The sequence below is a fragment of the Macaca fascicularis genome, chromosome 7, assembly GCF_037993035.2.
Source record: "Macaca fascicularis isolate 582-1 chromosome 7, T2T-MFA8v1.1".
In the NCBI taxonomy this organism is placed as follows: domain Eukaryota; kingdom Metazoa; phylum Chordata; class Mammalia; order Primates; family Cercopithecidae; genus Macaca; species Macaca fascicularis.
In genome coordinates, this window is record NC_088381.1 from 104,315,551 (window position 1) to 104,335,169 (window position 19,619).

Below are 19,619 nucleotides of genomic sequence, written 5' to 3' on the forward strand. Positions count from 1 at the left end.
TGGCAAGTCACAGAGGCTAAATGACTTGCCTAGGATCTCACAGCTACTTCTGGTACAGAGCTAGGACTTGATCTCAAATCTGCTAACTCTACAGTTTTTATTCTTTATCCTACCAAATTGCTGTTCTTTTTCTTTAGTTCCTGTATTTTAGTAGTAGTGGCATTTGGTTTGACTTAGAAAATCTTAAATTAAACCTTTGAGTAGCTACCTTTACCACAGTTCCAAGAGACCAATCTAGAGGTACAAACTTAGTCTGAAAAGCACTCTCCTATCTCGTTTCATATCTCTCTACTCTTTAAAATGTAAGCACCAAACCATAAGAACATGTTTTTGAAAAATCAAAATTGGGCCAGGCGCAGTGGCTCATATCTGTAATTCCAGCACTTTGAGAGGCCAAAGTAGGTGGATCACTTGAGGTCAGGGGTTCAAGACTGGCCTGGCCAACATGGCAAAACCCCATCTCTACTAAAAATACAAAAACTAGCCAGGTGTGGCTGCATGCACCTGTGATCCCAGCTACCCAGGAGGCTGAGGCATAAGAATCACTTGAACCTGGAAGGCAGAGGTTGCAGTGAGCCAAGATAGCGCCACTGCACTCCAGCCTGGGTGACAGAGTGAGACTCCGTCTGAAACAAAAAGAAAGAAAAATCAAAATTGCATTTAAGTTCAGGAAGAGAGAGAGAGAAGAACTTAGATGTTCAAATGTTCTCTGTATTGCATTTAGCGGCAAGGCAATTGATGTTCTCTTCAAAAACAAATGTTTAAAAATGTCTTTGAAAATATATGGTATAAACAAAATGTTATATGGGGAGGGAACAAGCTTAGGTAGTAGGCAATATCCAATAAGAGATCCAGACCATGGAGCTAGATTGAAATTCTGGATTTGGTCTGGGCGCAATGGCTCACGCCTGTAATGCCAGCACTTTGGGAGGCCAAAGTAGGCGGATCACGAGGTCAGGAGATCGAGACCATCCTGGCTAACATGGTGAAACCACGTCTCTGCTAAAAATACAAAAACAATTAGCCGGACATGGTAGGGGGCGCCTGTAGTCCCAGCTACTCGGGAGGCTGAGGCAGGAGAATGGCGTGAACCCGGGAGGCAGAGCTTGCAGTGAGCCGAGATCGCGTCACTGCACTCTAGCCTGGGTGACAGAGTGAGACTCCATCTCCAAAAAAAAAAAAAAAAAAGAAATTCTGTATTTGAGGATTTCACATCTGTAAGGCATTTTATCTCAGAGAGTGAGTACGTAAGAGTTTAAGCATGTGTCCGTATGATTGAAAGATCCAAGTTCAGTCATGGTGGGCAGGGAAAGGAGGTATTTGAGTATTCTTCAGCGCCCGTGGGATGCCAGATTTAGAAAAAATGAAAATAAAAAATGTCCAATTACATTTGAATTTCCAATAAACAACTAACTTTTAAATGTAGTATGTTACATTCAATATTTGAGACATGTTTATACTTAAAATTTTTCACTCTTTATCTGGAATTAAATTTAACTGAACATCCTGTACTTTTTCTGGTCAACCTACCCTAGGGGCTAATCCATAGGGCGTCCTTGAGCCAGGCTCAGAGAATACTTCTTTGGGGCCATCCTTGATAAGCCAAGAACTAGAACTGAGCTAAAATGAGAAAGTCTGAATTAAGTCCTTGGTTGTATACATACATCTTTTTTAAGTGTTTCATCATCTGCTTGGGCCTTTTGTCTTTGATTGAAAGTCGCTATAAACTGTGCCTGAATACCACAGCGTTAATCACAAGCCTCCTGAAGTATTTTCATATTGTGTGTAATAAATGCCCATATACTTAGGATGTAAAGTAAGAACTACTCACCACAATATTTAGTTAAAATTACAAAGGGAGTACAAATTAAGCCATCATTTTGTTAAGGTGTATATTATAAGTCTTATTTAATTTCCTCATGTTCTTATGTGTATGTTTGTGTAACTGTTGTGTCAAGACTTTCACTGATAAAGTATTTCAATTAGCTGCTAAAAGAATACATTGAAGGAGTTACAACTGATGTACATTTGGGCTAAATACCTATAATCAGAGTTGCTTCTCACCTGAGTCCCTCTTACTGATGTTATGTAACAAGCGGTCCTGATTGCTAGCAATAACTTGCTTAACATGTTCACATTTGTGTGATAATCACATAAAAAATAAAATGACTCACTAGTACTTCAAAAAAGAAACTGATACTAGGTGTAGGCTAGATATGTTATGTGGTCACTTTATCATATCTGAAAGCCTCATTCCTAAATCACTAGGATTTTTCAGACTCTTGTCACAGGACTGATTTGAGACCAGCTGAGAGATGAAATTTGTGGGGGATGAGGGAAGCAATGAGAGAAACTGGTGAATGGAAGGCAGGGAATCACCCCTTCATGCTCACCTACCCCCATGCTTCCTGGGTAACCAGAGCTTATCACCTAGGTATAGTCTTATGGCCAAAAAGGACTAAAATGAACTGGAAAGTCAGGGAAGTCATAGTAGTAATGAGCTTTGGTGCAGAGATGTACGGGGAAGTAAAGTCCTCCTCATCTACCAAGGGCCTTTTATGTCCTTGTGTGGCTCCTGTGATGATTATATCACTCTTTAACAGTCTTCTAACATTATAGTCATGAAATCATCATAAACATTTTTCCTCACAAATTATTTATTATCTACCACCTTCTTTCAAAACTTCCTGATTTCACTTTATGGAAGAGACCAGAGAATTCTCAAGATCTAATTCTATCCCACAACCTTTCTATAAATCACTTTAATGTGATGTTCTAGAAAATTTATGGGACACATCTTTGTTAAATAAAAGAGGCATTTACTTGGTAAGGCAGCCAATTTCTCTTATTCATTGATCAGCATGAGACCTTTATTTAAAGCTTTTTGTGTGTGTATGACAGGGTCTTGCTCTATTACCCAGGCTGGAGTGCAGTGGCCCGGTCATGGCTCACTGCAGACTCCACCTCCTGGGCTCAAACAATCCTCCTGCCTCCACCTCCCGTATAACTAGAACTACAGACGCATGCCCCCACGCCCCACTAATGTTTTGATTTCTTGTAGAAACAGGGTCTTACTTTGTTGCCCAGGCTGGTCTCTAATTCCTGGGCTCAAGTGATTCTCCCACCTTGGCTTCCCAAAGTGCTGGAATTACAGGTGCGAGCCACCATGCCCAGCCTATTTAAAGCTTTAGGAAGAAAAGTTTCACATTGCTCAACCTCATGACTTAAGCAGGTCAACTCAAGGTATGGGTAAATCATGCCTTTCCTACCACATCATCATGGGAAACCTGAAGTGGCCACTCTCACAGCCTTGCCTATAGGATGCTAAAAAAATGAAACATCCGAAATTATTCCCATATCTTACATGTGTCCTGTTTATAAGAAATTTCAGGCTGGGTGCCATGGCTCACGCCTGTAATCCCAACACTTTGGGAGGCCGAGGTAGGCAGATCATCTGAAGTCAGGAGTTCGAGACCAGTCTGGCCAGCATGGCAATACCCCATCTCTACTAAAAATACCAAAAAACAAAACAAAACAAAAAATTAGCCAGGTGAGGTGGCACATGCCTGTAGTCCCAGCTACTTGGGAGGCTGAGGCAGGAGAATCACGTGAATCCAGCAGGCAGAGGTTGCAGTGAACTGAGATCGCACCACTGCACTCCAGCCCAGGTGACAAGAGGGAGACTCTGTCTCAAACAAAACAAAACAAAAACCCAGAAATTCCATCTCTCAGAATTTTGTGAAGAATATCTATTCTTTCTCCTAGCTCTGCTCAAAATCATCTCCATGAGATAGTGGATTTATGAATGTGGTAAGAAAAATTCAGTGGACTCTAAGAAAATTTCTTTATCCTGTTCGGAGCCTCCCTTGTCCAGTCCCATGTAATGTTCTTTATCCCAGATAAATGTAGCCAAGCACTTCCAAACACCTCGGGAAATGCAGAGGTTGAAGAGGGGGAGATCTTATTTTACTATGTAAGTTTCGAATATGCTATTTTTGACTAGATAACACAATCACATGGCCCAAGAATTAAAATGACATTAAAACATATACATTGAAAAGCTGTATTATGTTCCCTTTTCCTATCCACCCCACTAATCCCTGATGCCCCCTATAGGTTAACACTTGCCCTGTGTTCCTCCGGGCTCTTCCAATGTTTTTATGTATATACAAGCATTAATGCATATTTTTATCTCCTAGATTTCTTACACAAAAAGCAACATATACCATACATCTTCTGCAGCTTGATTGCTCATATAAAATATAACCCAAAGATCACTCCATGTCAGTATATAGGACTCATAAAATGTCCTTGTTGACAGGGTGTTTCTTACCTCTTCACATAACATGCAATGCTGCAGTGAACAACTTGTCTATAAGTCCTTTTGTATGTCTGTAGGATAAATTTCCAGAATTGAGACTTCATAGAATTTTTAAATTAAATACCTCTGTTCTAACGCTTCTCAGAGTGGCTTGCGTTTGTTAGTGCTTCCTCCTCACTATGGTATACACTTCTGAAGGCATGAACTGTGTTTTATGCATTTTTGCACCCACAGGGGCTACCATAGTGCCTAGCATGTTAATGCTAAATACAAACCAAACTTCTAGTGTAACTGCAACCCTGAGAACATTCAAGTAACCCCTCAACGTAAAGGCTGCGATCTAGGTGTAGATTAAGAGGCACTTCCCAGTTTCTATTTCAAGATGAAAACAGGACTTATAAAGATAAAAGTATTGAATAAGGAGTCAAAGTTTCAAGGATGAGGCTGTCTCTTCAAATCAGGGAACTGGGTCAATGTCGGGCAAATTTTCTGGGTTAATCACGCAGAGACAAACTAAGTGGTAAAATAGAGAGGAAGCCTAGAGAACTCCTGCCTGCTGATGAGCAGCCACAGGTGACTGAGAATAGCACTTCCCTAAAAGCCAGGATGAGCTATGGAGAAAAGGTAAATGCATACGTGGATTAGAATCTGAGCAGAGATGGACAGTGTGCGCAGAAAGCGAGGCTGCAGATGGTGCTAATGTAGCTGCTTCTCCACTCTCATGACAGCCTGTGGGAATGGCTCCTGGTTTTGCTCTTCAGCCCCCACCCGTGTCAGGAAGGCTTCTAGGAAGTGGCCTTGGTGAAAACTCAAGCCCAGTCCTGAACTGATGGCAGCCATACTTCCCTAGCTATTTCTCTCCCCATCCCAGTGCTGCTCCTCCCAGCCACAGCTGCTATTCCGAGCACATAGGCCATAGGAGGATTCTTTCTTTCCACGAGATAATCACTAAGCCTCCCAGCTGCCACTGAACTCTGTTTAGCCAAGTTTGAAGACATGGACTAGAAGGCAGATGTGTCACACACAGAACTCGTTTCAGTGCTTGTCAAAATCCTCACCTCTCAAAAATTGTCAGTGAAAAATGAATGGTTACAACTTCTTATGTCAATAATGTGGCAATATAATTCAAAAATTGTAAATGTGTTTTTATCTAGCAATTCTACTTCAAGGAATTGATTCTGCAAGTACACTTATAGAAGAACAAAAAAAACTATACATACATTTGCTGAAGTATTATTTGTAAAAGCAAAGAAATTAAATAGAAATTACCTACATATCTATCAACATGGTAGTGGTTATATATATAATACTATATTATGTAATATCTTTTGCAGCTCTAGAAGAATGAGATAAACCCATGTGTAGGGCATGGAGCAACAGTCACATACACTGAGGTGAATAAAAACAAGCTTAAAATAGTAAATATATTGTATGATTTTATTTGTGATTTAAAAGATGATGTGCTTGCATATGAATTTTTAAAAATTGGTAAAAATATATGAGAGACTATTAAGGCCACCACTGGGGAATGGGATTGAGGAGACTAGGGGAAAAGAAAGGAACAACTTTTTATTTTTTTAACTTCATATCCTTTTTGTATTGCCTTTGAGAATTAAAAAGTTCACTTGCAGCCCACATATTATTTCTAAGATTCCTGTGGTATGTAGATTATGTAGGATTTGGTGATTTTCTTTTTTTTTTTTTTTGAGACAGGGTCTCATTCTGTCACCAAGGCTGCAGTGCAGTGGCATGATCACAGCCTGCTGCAACCTAGACGTCTGAGGCTCAGGAGATCCTCCCACTTCAGACTCCCAGGTGGCTGGACTACAGGTGTGCGCCACCATGCCTGGCTAAGGGTCATACTATGTTGCCCAAGCTGGTCTTGAACTCCTGGGCTCAAGCGACTTGCCCGCCTCGGCCTCTTAAAGTTTTGAGATTACAGTTATGCGTCATTATGCCCAGCTCCAGTGATTGTTTTTGGTCTTTTTTTCCCCCCGAGACAGAGTTTCGCTCTTGTCGCCCAGGCTGGAGTGCAATGGTGCGATCTCCGCTCACTGCAACCTCCGCCTCCCGGGTTCAAGCAATTCTCCTATCTCAGCCTCCTGAGTAGCTGGGATTACAAGCGCCTGCCACCATGCCCAGCTAATTTTTGTATTTTTAATAGAGATGGGGCTTTACTTCGCTGGCCAGGCTGGTCTTGAACTCCTGACCTCAGGTGATCTGCCCACCTTGGCCTACCAAAGTGCTAGGATTACAGGCGTGAGTCACTGTACCTGGCCCCTGGTGATGATTTTTTAATCAGAATAGCTATCACTTTAAAAAAAAAAAAAGAAAAAAAAAAACTTTTAAAAGGTTCTTCTTGGCTGCGTAAAACATCTGTGGTTGACCTTAATTGAGGTTCACAGAACCAACTTCAGCTTTGTGGGCATATACTCAAAACCCGACTCACACAGAAAGCCTAGTATAATTTTCTATGATTAAAAAATCAATGTGTTGAGTCTTCAGACTATTGATTAGGTTGTCAACAATTTTAGTAACACCCTTGACCACCCATAAACTTCCATTTGTCACTTACCTGAACATATCTTTTAAAGAATGCTTTTTGGTTCTTATGTTGCATTTCCTGCAAAATCTCCCATGCAGTGGACTTATTAATCATGAAAAAATTTTGTCATATTTTACAAGGTCAGAGAGAAGTAAAGAAGAAAAGATGATCCCATATTATGTAAGTGTCCTGTTGCTAAAGAAAACACTGCTCAGGGCAGACTTACACAAAGTGGTAGATTCTGATACTGGGTTTTCAAATCCTGATAATTGGAGCCATTCAGTCAGTCTCTGTGCCTGATCCTGAATAAAAAGAACCTGAGACGAAAAGCAAGAAGATGAGAAAATGTTCAGACAATAAAAAGCATTTGGCAGATGCAATTGGCAGTAGACTCAACATACATTCTCTTGAGGCAAAGCTTTAATGAAGAAGCTCAAATGTAGCAGAATATTGTTTGGAACATCAATTTCCAGGTCACCTACCTTCTCCAAGACTTTCTGTTGCTAAGATGATTATGTCTTTGGTTACCGTAATTTAACAAAGTTTTCTAGTATCAAAAAGTTTTAGCAATTTGCCTTTCTGCAATGCAGGGGGAAAAAAAGCTGTAGGATGTGCAATGTTTATTCAATTGCCTTGTTGTATTATTGCTCTTCTTTCTGGAATAGTATTTTGGGTTTGCAAATGTAGAGAAACCTACATTTTCCTGGTATAGACCTGTGATGACAGGTCTACCATATAAGCGAATAGACAGATATATCAAGCAAGTTGATAATTCATCTTGCTGTAATTAACCAAATATAGTTTATGGAAGTGATTTAAGCCCAAAATTCACAAACAACCTCATGAAATTTTCAGAAACAATGTATACTTTTGGGGTTAGCCTCAAAACCTTTGAGAGCTTCCACTTCACAGCTAAATGCTAAAGCACAATAATCATGGGAATAAGACAAAGGGAGATTAAATGATCAGCAAATGAGGAAGAAACAAAGAGAAAAATAGAGAAAGCAGTGATGTAGCTATAACAAGAGCCTTACATGCCTAGTTCACTTATTCTCAGACAATTCATCTTCTACAATAATAAAAATTGACTGTAGCCTTCCAAGAAAAGTTGCTTCTTCAAAATGAATAGGTTCTAAGTATGTTTGGTAATTTAATTTCAAATAGATGTGTTGGTATAATTTGGGTTTTAAGGCACTAGCCCTCAATATTTAGATCTTGGTCTCCAGAAATAAATTACCTTGACAACTAACATGAAGGCCAATCAATGTATACTGACCCCAATTATTGGAATGGTATGAATGAATGTATATTTTTAAACTCAATTATCCAGGTAACTTGCACATAAATATAACAAACCAAAGACCACAGGGTGGGATACTGCCTCAACTTCATTTTAGTACAGATTGTTTTCTCCTTTGAACCACTAATCAACTTTACTATATGCAGTTTCTACAATACAGGCCTATTTGCCTCAACATCTTAGCATCATAGTATCCTCTCATCAGAATATTGGTTAGGTTCCCTAGTGTGAATCACTTATCCAGTTGCTTGCCTGATTATTCACATGTTTTTGAGATTTGTGAAATGTAGCAGATAAACAGGTTTATGCTGTGTGCAACTTGGAGGGCAGCCAATGTCTGTCTGCCTATACTGTATATTTACTCTCCTTCCTCAATCTCTCTCTCATACAGAGAAGCTGTATTTTAAGACTAAAATCAGGGTAGAATGCAATCCAGTAATGTCACTGCAGAAAACAGCAGGTGCTCATCCACTCATTTGCAGTGATTCTTGCAGTGAGGAAAGTGAATCAATGATTCATCTAATGGACAAAGAAACGCCACAGTGAACATTTGGAAAAATCAAATGAGGAAAAGGAACATTCTCTTATAAAGGTGGGCTCTGATTTTGGAAAGCAAAACCTCCCACATGAAAATCAGGAAGTTTGTTGTGTTCTGGTTGTAACTGTAGTAAGCAATGGCATGTTCCCTCTCTCCCTGCTTCCTCTGTTTTATTGCTTTTGTGTTGCACTTCTAAAATAAATATCAATAAATCATTGCAGTTAGATACTCTAATATAGACAGAAATGTACTTGACTCCCTACAGTCATTACAATTGGAGGGGACTCTGATTAGGATGCTTTACTTAATTAAGTGATATCGTCTAAAGAGAGTTCTTCCCTCCATTTTCTGTTTAACAGTCTCACAAAACACCAACAGAGGAAATTCATTCTGTTGTTTGCTTTTCTTATTGTAAATGGTTTCTCCTCATTCATATTTTGCAGAAGATGATGTCATGTTGATGAAATGGCTAATAAGCCAAAGACTATGGTTACACACAGAGTCTTGTTCAAATCAGCCCAGGCTACACAGACTGAAAACATTTTCTCCCCATCTCAAAAATGTGTTTTTAAATTTATTTTTACAGCATCTGTAAAACCTAAAATTAAGAAAATCCAAAAGAAAGTCTTTTCTGAAAAATCACATTTCACCTAGTTTATGTATGGTTCAGCAGAGACCTTAAAAATCTGTTTATTTGAGAAAACAGAAAAAAAAATGGGCAAATAGTAAACAATCCTTATGCATTAAATGTTATTTGTGAGGCACTTTGATTTTACTGAAAGAAGTCATTAAATTTGGATTGCCAATACAAATATGATTATATATGTTTTCCAAATAAAATGTTATTATGTTGTAACTGAACTCATCCATTTATTGTTTGTTTACCTAGTGCTCAAATGCATGTTTTATTCATAGATGTCTGGGAGAAAAAAATTTTGCTTGATAATCACACCAAGCATATTTAACAAAAGCGATTCTCCTTTTATTAGTGAACAGGTTTAAGCAGAATGATTTCATTTTTTTCCCCATTTAGTTAATTCAGACTTGCAGGATCCTTAGCTTACAGCTTTTGTTTCTCCTCCCACGGCCTTTTATGCCTTTAATGTATGCATGCCTATCCACTGATGGGAAAATATCATTTCCTGAAACTCTTCCTTTTTCCATTCTTGACTATTCTCTCCGTTGATTTCTAGCTTTGGTTAGTTTTCACTAGTCAGTTCTGTCAAATCGCTGTATGTACAAGACAGATAAATTGAAGCCAAGCAAATAGTTAATTATCCTGTTGAAAAATTTAAACTCTGTCTCCTTAGAGTGAATTGGAATTCTAATTTGCTCATTCCTTTAAAAATAAATAATATATTTATATATTTAAAGCAATTAAAAAGTGTATAGGATAGAAAGTCATAAAGTGAAGATTTATTAATATCTATGAAATTTTTTATTGCCAAAACATTTTAACAAAATTTTTGCAACTTTAACAAATTAACAATTGCCTTGTATTGAATTTAGCAACTTTATTTCTGTCTATTAAAAAGCAACATTAAATGTAAACACTCTCTTAAATGAACTCAACCAACTTACAATAGATTATTTGCACCTTAATACAACATGCAGCTAAAAGCAATTAATAAACTGTAAAATTTAAATACATGTCTCAAGATATAAAAGTGAATATTCATGAATCACATGCAAGGGGTTTATAATTAATTGCTAAATTATTAAAAGAACATTTTATAACACAGCTAGAAATCTGAATTATTTGAATTATTTAATAGCTTGGTCATTAATCAAACAAAATAATAATAGCAACAATAATACATAATTGCCAAATGAGTTAATTAATGTTGTTTGACTCTAAGATTTTGTCTTGTCTTGTTTTAACTGGGTACCATCCTGCATAAAAATGTTTCCTTAAGCAGGATACATTCTGAAGTTACATAATTTTTCTTAATTAGGAAGTTAAGAAAATCACAGAAGAATAGTAAAACAATGTGCCTGCTCGACATGTTATCCAAAGTGAATTCCAGAAATTGTTCATAATTGCTTCTGTTATTTTTAAAAGATGTTCTTTATTAAAAATTAGCCTCACATTAGTTTTAAAGTTCGTTAAATGTTAGTTTTTTTCCCCCTGGTTTTGATAATTTTAACAACTAAAAGCTTAGTCAGCCTACTATCTGTTAAGCAAACTTCTTTATAGATTTTGTTTAAGCTCTTCATTTTAAAAGGTGCCTTTGTCCTGAAACTAAACATATGACATTCCTGTCCCCTAAGAAAATTTTTGAGAAATTGAATAACAGCAAATAAATCTGATAGAGAAGTTTTATCCCATTCCTGCTGTTTACTTATTTTAAAATAATTGTTTAAAGATAAAGAATGTGTCTTTTTTCTTAAGTCTTTAAGAAGAATGAGAACTGGGTCTAATAAAGCACTACTGAAGTTAGAATAGCCGCTGAATTATTATCTGGCAGAAGAATGTGAGTTCTATTTTGCCTGAACCAATTATCTTTATCAAATGACTTTTCTACCTAAATTGTTTGCTTAAGATATTATAGATAAGCAGAGTTATTGTAATATGCATTTTAGGCCATTATTATTTAAATTCCTATAAATCAAACTGGTGTAACAGAGCCAATTTCAGGTTATTTGTTGAAACTGCTTTTCTTTGGAGCAGTTAACATTTGGGGCTAATGCTTCAATCCTAATGGGCAAATATATCAAATGTTTAAAATATAAACACAAATATTATTGCCTTTAAAAGGCTAGTTAGTAAGAAAAAGATTTACATCCTAACATGGGCTTTTTTCTGTGTTTGTAAGATGAGTGCTCTAAATAAAGTATTTGTCATCAAAGCTGTCTCTGTAAATTAGTAGAAAGAGTAACTTTTCTAAAGAGAACCTAGCTAAGAGACACCTCCTGCAATGGAAGTAGATCAAATCTGTTCAAAGAAAAGGACAAAGAACAAAGTTTATTTGCTAGTGTGAAGACAGTTTCTTGAAACTATTTTTTTTTTCCTACGGAAACCAGAGTGTTCAAGAAAGACAATATTTAGCAATGGGCTTTTGGGGGTTGGGAGGAGAAAAACATCTTGTGTGATGTAAAGGGAGAAAACATATAGACCACAACGAAATAAACAAACATTTTCTTTTGGCAAGAGATGACTGCAGAGTTTGAAGAGTAAATTACTTCCATCAGCAAGTTGTACCTTATAAATTTAGAAGAATGGATCATCAACTCATTTGGAAGATAATTCTCTTTTTAATAGCAACAGTTTCACAGCTAGTTTTGTCTCTAAAAACGATACCTGCTAGACATCCATAAATTAGCTTTTAAGAGGAAGCAAAACTTGATGACAAACTATTGTCAAGTTGTATATATTTCTGATTCAAGTTAAACATATTTTTAACAAACTGTTTTGTGAATCTGTTTTGAAGCACTTCAGCGGCCCAGAGGGAGCTCTACCTTTAATATATAGACAAGGTTACAAAGACTCTCAAAAAAAAAAAAAAAAAAAAAAAAAAGAAAAAAAGAAAAAAAAAGTAAGATGCAGGGAAGAAAATAAAGGAAACAAATGTCTATAAGGAACAAATTATGAACTTAACAAAAATATGACAAAATCTATACAATATTTTTTCCTAGTAGAACAATTTGTGAGTATAATAAATGAAACTAAAGCAAAACTTTTCTGGGTTGAACCAGGCATTGAATAAATTGTAGAAACAGAATAGTGTTAAATACTGCATATTCGTTTAAAACATTTATGATGTAGATGTTAATGCAGTTAATTTAGTTCAGTGTTCTGTTAATATGAAAACAGCTATAATGTAGTGCTTCATTATTTATAGTGTACTAATTAATCATTCATAATATGATGGTTTACCCAAGAAAAGCTCAGTTATCTTTCATAAGTACAACAGCCATATATAAAACATGTAATAAAACAAATTCATGCCCTAAATATTATTCTTAAAAATCAGTATTTTTCTCAGGTTCAAGTACAGATAAAATTAAAACAAAACAAAAAAGGTAACTAAGATTATCCCCCTTAAAATGCAAACAGAACAGCCTTTGCGGATTTTCAAGATCTTATTTTCATAACAGTAACTTGAAAATAATTATTAGAAAGCACAGTTAAAAAGCATCATATATTTTTGATGAGTCAAATATTTATTTCCAGTCCTTTTTGCATCAAGACTGTGGGAAATGTGTATTATGAAGATCAGATGGTGCACTGATGTGAGAAATGTTGCAAAGCATCCTGTTGATTGGTTCTAATTAACTGCAATGCTCTTGTGTTCTCAGTTTTAGCCGGCATACACCACACAATGCCTTTTATTTTGCTTTGAATGGATTTTTACTTAAAAACAGCTGATCTCAGTAACCACAGTATTTTGGGATTTTTTATTTTTGTGAATTTCCCTGCAATGTTTTCTTTTCAATTTTAAAAGACAAATTTGAAAATATTTCTAAATCATAAAGTATAACCAGTTGAATTACCAGCACTCGTGAGGTCTTCCACATGTATTTTGCATGTTCTGTAGTATGTGACTATATTCTCAAACTACATTTCAATCCCTCTTTAAAAGTTATATATCTGAGCAGTGGTTTAAGCAGAAAATTCTGAAAAGCAATTTAGAACACACTGCTAATTTTTTATTTTTGTAATCAGACTGTTAAGTAGAACAGAGCTAAAACCTGGGACCATGAGCAAGGAATGAGAAGGATTCCAGAATAAAAGTATTAAATAAAATTCTTTGCACTCACCTTTCTCTGATGACTTAAACTCAAGCAGCTCTGACAGAGAGGTCATGAATTTTCATCAACTTCACACATGTCATACATTTAAAAACATTTTGATTTGCCCTGGGACCCCTGTATGTCTCTGAAGCATAGTAATAGTGCTGGGATGTTTTCTAGGTACAAACCCTATAAACTCCCAGGGCTCTAGAAGGTATATTACTAATGTAAACAGGCCCTTAAGTGGAAAAAAAATTAAATAACAGGATATTTCCAAAGAAATGCAGAATTTAAAATAAGGAGGCTATTTTTTAGAAGCAGCACACTTTCTATGATTTTAAGGGTCACAACTGTATCCATACACTAGCCTTTTGAGAACATGCAGTTATTTGTCTTGAGAGATAGAATCATTTTGGACAGGAAAATCTATAATCTAAAAATTAGAGCTAAATCATTCATTAGCCTAGTAGACCTTAAAAGTGATTAAATGGTCGTCTTTTTGTTCATGTAAGGATAAAATGTGACTCGTGAGCAGTCCAGTGTTTCAAAATGGCTACCAACACCCTTACTCTTTCCAGGAGAAAGGCTAACTGTATAAAGTGGAGTACAGTCAACACAGAGTTTTACCCCACATAACACCTCTAAAAGTTATCTTCCAAATATTTCTGTCCCTCTTAAAATTGTAAAAGAAAAAAAAATCATTAAGATGGAGTAAGAAACATTAGGAGAGATTAATAAGTGCAAACAAAGCTGCCAATATACAATAATATAAATAAAGTGCCATTACAAATAATTTACATTGTGCTCCTCATTTTACAACTGAGGAAATGGAGGCTAAAAGAGGTAAAGTGACTTTCCCAAGGTCTTACAAAGACGAAGGTGTAAAGTTAAACTACAGGCAATTCTTGAGTCCTGGTAATACTGTTTCTACAATACTACAAAGTCTTTCTTTTGTTTAATACAGTAACAAAAATGTCCTCAGGTGGTGTCAGTCGTATAATTAAGCAAAACAAGTATGTATGTAAAAGGTATGTGCAGGTCTTACCAAATTAATTGGCCATCTTTACCCAGTGTGAAGTCTTTTTCTTTAAAAAGATGTTTCTTTGGAGAATATCTTTACGCCTTCATTCTTGCCAGGCTTTGAGGATTCATATTTATTTGATGGAAGGTGGTTCTCTTTAGCACACTTACACCAAGCAGGCAGGTGAAAACAATCACCAGATAGTCTCACTGTCACTAGTTTGCCCCATTTCCATTCCATTCGTCACTCTGCTGACTGGCTGGCCTTTCTAAAATGCACATCTGATTATGTTTGAGTTTTTTTCATTGGCTTTCCATCTGCTACATAAGATAAAATCTACACTTCTTAGGCTGGCATTCAGGGCTCTTTGAAATGTTTAGCCTGTACCACCCCTTCAGTTTCACTTCTAACACTCTCCTCACATTTTATGTTGTGGCAATGCAAACTAGGTATGATTCCCTGAACATGATATTCCTTCTCATTGCCCCTGGGCCTTTGTGCATGCTGTTCCCTCCACCTGCAATGTCTGATAAAACCCTACTCCTCCTTGAAGAGTGAGCTCAAGCACCACCTTTTCTCCTCCTGCCAAACATAAATACTTCTGGAATTCCATGGCATCTTGCACAGACCTCACATTGGTCCACCCATTGCATTGAACTGTAAGTGTCTATTTACATGCCTGTTTCTCCACACACATTATCTTTGAGGTTAAAGACATATCTTTCCCTCCATGCCTACTACTTTGCCTGGTGTAAACACTGAGTGGATGTTTACTGACTAAATAAATGGATCAGTGTAAAGAGACCACCAATTTTGTTTTCTTGTCACAAAATCTGTAAGCCTTGGGGTGATATCCCCCAGCTCTTTTTTATGGGTCTAAAATGGGTGCACATGACAAAAGAATATTTTTACCAACCTCTTTTTAAGGTTTCTGTTATATTAACCATTGCCTACAAGTACACTTTTTAAATCACTCTTGCTTTATAGTGAATTGACTTGACTTTGGCATCAAGTTGGTAGTGAAATATGAATTGATATCTTCATGTGAACGAAGAGGAGAATTCTCAGGTAAACAGTGGGCCACTGTTGTTCCAGATGTTAAAAAAGAGAATTGCCTTTTACGGCTCCATTTCTTATTAGGAACACAAGTTAAAGGATAACCTGCAACCCATTAAGACTGTAAATGCACATTTAGGTATAAACATGAAGTGGCATCAGAATTTTTATGCCAAGTGAGTGCTTTAAAAGAGAATTTTTGTTTTGTTTTGTTTTGTTTTTTTACTAGAGGCAGGGTCCCAGGCTACCATGCATTGGCTATTCACAGGTGTGATCACAGTGCACTTCAGACTTTAACTCCCAGGCTCAAGCAATCCTCCTGCCTCGCCTCAGCCTCCCAAGTGGCTGGGACTACAGGGGTGTGCCACCATGACTGGCTGAGAATTTTTAGTTTAAACTAATGGAACTTAGATTTCAGATTTAGCTTATTTGAGGTTCAATTGCTATTTGACTCTGTCCAGTCTTCCGCATTTTGCTGAACAGACACTGCCAATGATACAAATGTCTTCTAAAGGAGCCTGCTCAGCTGAAGCCAGGGATGCCCTTGATACAAAAACACACGCTTTCCACTTGCAATGATACCCTCATATTTACTGGTAAAATAATTTGCATTTAAAATTAAAAAGATTTTGCCAGCATATTCTTCCTCTGACATGTAGATAATCTTAAACCAGGCCCCCAAGTTAATGAAGAAATGCTTCAGTTGTTTAGGTTACTATAAGGCACAGGGCATCTCAATCCTGAAGCCACTTCCAATCTTATGATCCCCCCTGTCCAACTCCACGACATTGGCTCCATTGTGCCCCAAGGCAATAGCCCCAACTCACATGTGAGGAATGTTTACCAAGGGACAGCAATTAGGAGGACAGTAATAGTAGACATTGCTCTTGTGTGATGAGTTCCCCTTGGTCATCAGATCACCTTCTACAGAGCAGCCCTATGTGGCATTATCATTAACAATTAACACTAGTTTTTAAATTCTTTTCTGGTCGATGAAAAGAAATTGTCAATTCCCACCTTTACTGCCTACAGAAGGATAGGATTTGTGACCCCCTCATCATTTTAGAAGACAGTTACCCTTTAGAATCTTAAAGGTCTTGAATGGTGGGTGTGTTATGGAAAGCTTAAGTCTGGAATGTAGAAAGAGATGAACTCTAAGGATTTTCCAAGTTATTGTTAGAATTTATTTTGTGTTGTATCTGGGATTTTGTTTGTTCGAAACAGCACAGCATCACCTCACATAGTTTTAATTTGTGTAGCCAGAGAAATATAAAAGACTCCTCTCTTACTAACTAACAAAGAATTGGCCCTCTTTTCTGTCATTTTGAATCAAACTGATCTAGACTTTCAATAATGTTTGTTTACATAAAAAGAAGAAAAATGCTAATAATACTTCATTATCTTTACATTTTGTGTATCAGAAAGGATTACAACAAGAGAAGTACTGAAAAATATTTTCCAACTTCCTTGATTCAGAAAGTATTTACTGAGCAAATATTATGTGCCAGGCTCTATAAGAAGGTACTAACTATCTGATTTACAGCAGATAAAGAGAGAAAGAATATGGTTGTTTACAGCTCTAAATTTAAGAATGTAAAATGTGACCACCTATCAAATCACATAGTCTTGGAATTTCCTTCTGTCTACTTTCTCTCCACTCTCATAAAAGAAAAAGCTTTATTCTTATTCATTAGGATAAGTTTCAACTTTCTAACTTAATAAGAAAAAGTATATCTGTGTCTCCAACTTGGGTGGGGCCATTTGAAGTTCTTCGTAAAGATGTAAAAAAAATGGGCTTTGGTTTTCTTATAGGTCTGAAATGAATCCATTACATTAAAATGATTTTTAGTAGCAAGAGCAAGTAATGATTTGTATTATAAGCTAATAAAATGGGGGGTTAGGCATATTTGTACAATAAGGTCTTTTTAAATTCACTTGTATAGACATTCCCTCTCATTCCTGCTTAAATGAACTTGGAAGATTGTTCCTCATTCAGTATTGTTTAAATTACAAGGCACAAATCTGTCATCTGATTTTAAAATATTTTTCTCCCTTGGTAATGTAGATGACTAATGTCTATCTTTATTCTTCAAAGAATATGATAATGTGATAACATAATTTGGGGAAAAATTAGTTTTTTAATATCTCACATCTAAAGACCCCTTGGCATATTAGAAAATATAATATTCTTCTAAAAATACATTTTGCTAGCCATCCTGGCCACTCATACTTCAATAAATTGTGCCTTTCTTTTCTGTTCAAAAAGTGCCACGAGGCCTCTCATACAAGCCAGTCCCCTTCATTGATGAAACCAGCCTACTTTCCATGGTACCTAATAATAAGTGTTACGGCTTTGCCTTTAGTGGTGGTAGTTCATTTTAGATCCCCAAACCACTTCCAATGTAAGAGTATGAGAAAAGAGCCTATCTACCAACAAAGGGAACCCAAGATGTCTTGTCTCAGCCTTACGATTCTTTTATGTTACATCCCAGATTTTACATCCTCAAGAACACAACGCTAATATTTGAGAGAGATGTGTTTTGCTTTTACAATGCCCCTGTATGCAAGGTACCTGCTTGTTTTAATTTGAGGAAGAAAAGAACTATGTTTATCTAATTTCAATTTCACATTATTCTGAAAGTTGAGTACCTGAATCTTATCCATGTAGTAATAATTTCTCTATTAGTATAATTGTTAAAAGCCAGAAGTTTGCTCTGTGAAAAAAAGTGATAGTCCTCCAAATTTCATTGAAAGCTCTTGATTTTTTCCCCTTATTACTGTCTGATAAGGGAAACTCTTCCTGATTTTTGTTCCCTATTAGTAATGAGAATCCTACTTCTATTTGTGACAGTTTTCAAAACTGGAACTATCAAGTAATGCACTTAAACTTACTTTCCAAGGAAACTGAGTGAGAGCTCCTATACCTAAGTTACCTCTTATCATTCCCCTCCTTGCCCTTCCCAGAGTGAATTCCCCCAGTGATTTATTATATGAGATAGCAGACTTAGAGATGGGGCCGACTGGTGGACCTGCGCACTGCCACTGGTTTTCCTCGTACCTTTTAGATGCTCCCACAGGATTTCATGAGTGATTCACTCCTCTCCATGTCTCCTGGCAGCTAAATGGGAATATTGGAGAGCTGCCAGAAGGGTAGGTAGCCAACCTGCTTGCCCTTAATTGTGCCTGCCAGCTTTTTAATAACAGAAGTAGGGTCAAGTAAGTGAAATCACGAACTGAGGAGAGTATTCTGAGAATGCAAAGGCAGTTAATGTCCTTCCTCAGATGGCTGGCAACCCTTGGCAGAGTAATCTATGATTTGTGGCACCTGACCCTTCCACTGTGACTGTTATCTGTGTATTCACTAGAAACATATTTACAGAATCTCTCCATTAGCACAGATGCCTTGTGTGTGATTACCCAATTGTCATGGTCACACTAGGGTTTTGATACAGTTCCTATTCACGAATGAAAAACTGCACTAAACTGCACACAGGATTGGTTTGTAGCAGGAATCCTCAATCAATAGACCAAGACTTCTCCTGGTAGATCTCAAAGAGATTATTACACCATGGCCTTGCTCCCCTTCCTCTCTAAAACCGCTTTCCCACCTCCCCACCATCCAATCTCAAGACAGAACCTCTCTCATTTATTCCCTTGAATTCTTAAAGATTCTTAATAAAGTTAAGAGTAACTAGCTATAAGAACGATCTAAAGAGGTGGATCTGTTTTTAAGCAGACTGCACCTCAGAAAGTATTGGAAGAGAGGACTCCCTGCTTAAATCAGTTACAGTAGCTCTGCATTTACATAGTACTTAGTCTCAGCAAAGTATTTCCTCCTCAAAATTTTTTAGTCAGGAATACAGATAGAGATAGCTTGCAGGCTGACTTTATTCTTACGGAATTAAATACAAAGAATTTTTTTAAAATATCTTCTTTGAGTCAAGTGACCATGAGAGCACCTGTTATTTAAAAGTTTATTAAGTAGTTTAAAAAGCGGTGTCTCCCTCTTCCCCCTTCAACAATAAATGGCATTGAAGTCCTCCGTTTCTCTTGTTAAATCCTGCAGTTCGCTCGCTCATGAATATTAACTGAGAAAGGTGAAGC

The 19,619-nt window shown here is 36.8% G+C and overlaps 1 protein-coding gene across 40 annotated transcripts in view; it reads right to left on the reverse strand.

Moving 5' to 3' along the window:
* LOC102117647 (surfactant-associated protein 3) overlaps positions 1 to 19,619 on the reverse strand; it is a 40,378-nt gene that overhangs the window by 10,793 nt on the left and 9,966 nt on the right. For 24 of the 40 annotated variants that reach the window (XR_012415712.1, XR_012415711.1, XR_012415710.1 and 21 more), the window contains one exon: positions 7,093 to 7,183. The exons of 9 other annotated variants lie outside the window; for them this stretch is intronic. Coding sequence is in view for 3 of the 31 variants with exons in the window: in XM_065548734.2 (XP_065404806.1) it covers positions 7,093 to 7,183 (91 nt within the window). In the remaining 28 variants the exon portion in view is untranslated. Of the gene's footprint in view, positions 1 to 6,896; positions 6,913 to 7,092; positions 7,184 to 14,483; positions 14,728 to 19,619 lie in introns of those variants that run through there. 7 more of the 40 variants (XR_012415729.1, XR_012415736.1, XR_012415731.1 and 4 more) reach the window with 4 other exon arrangements.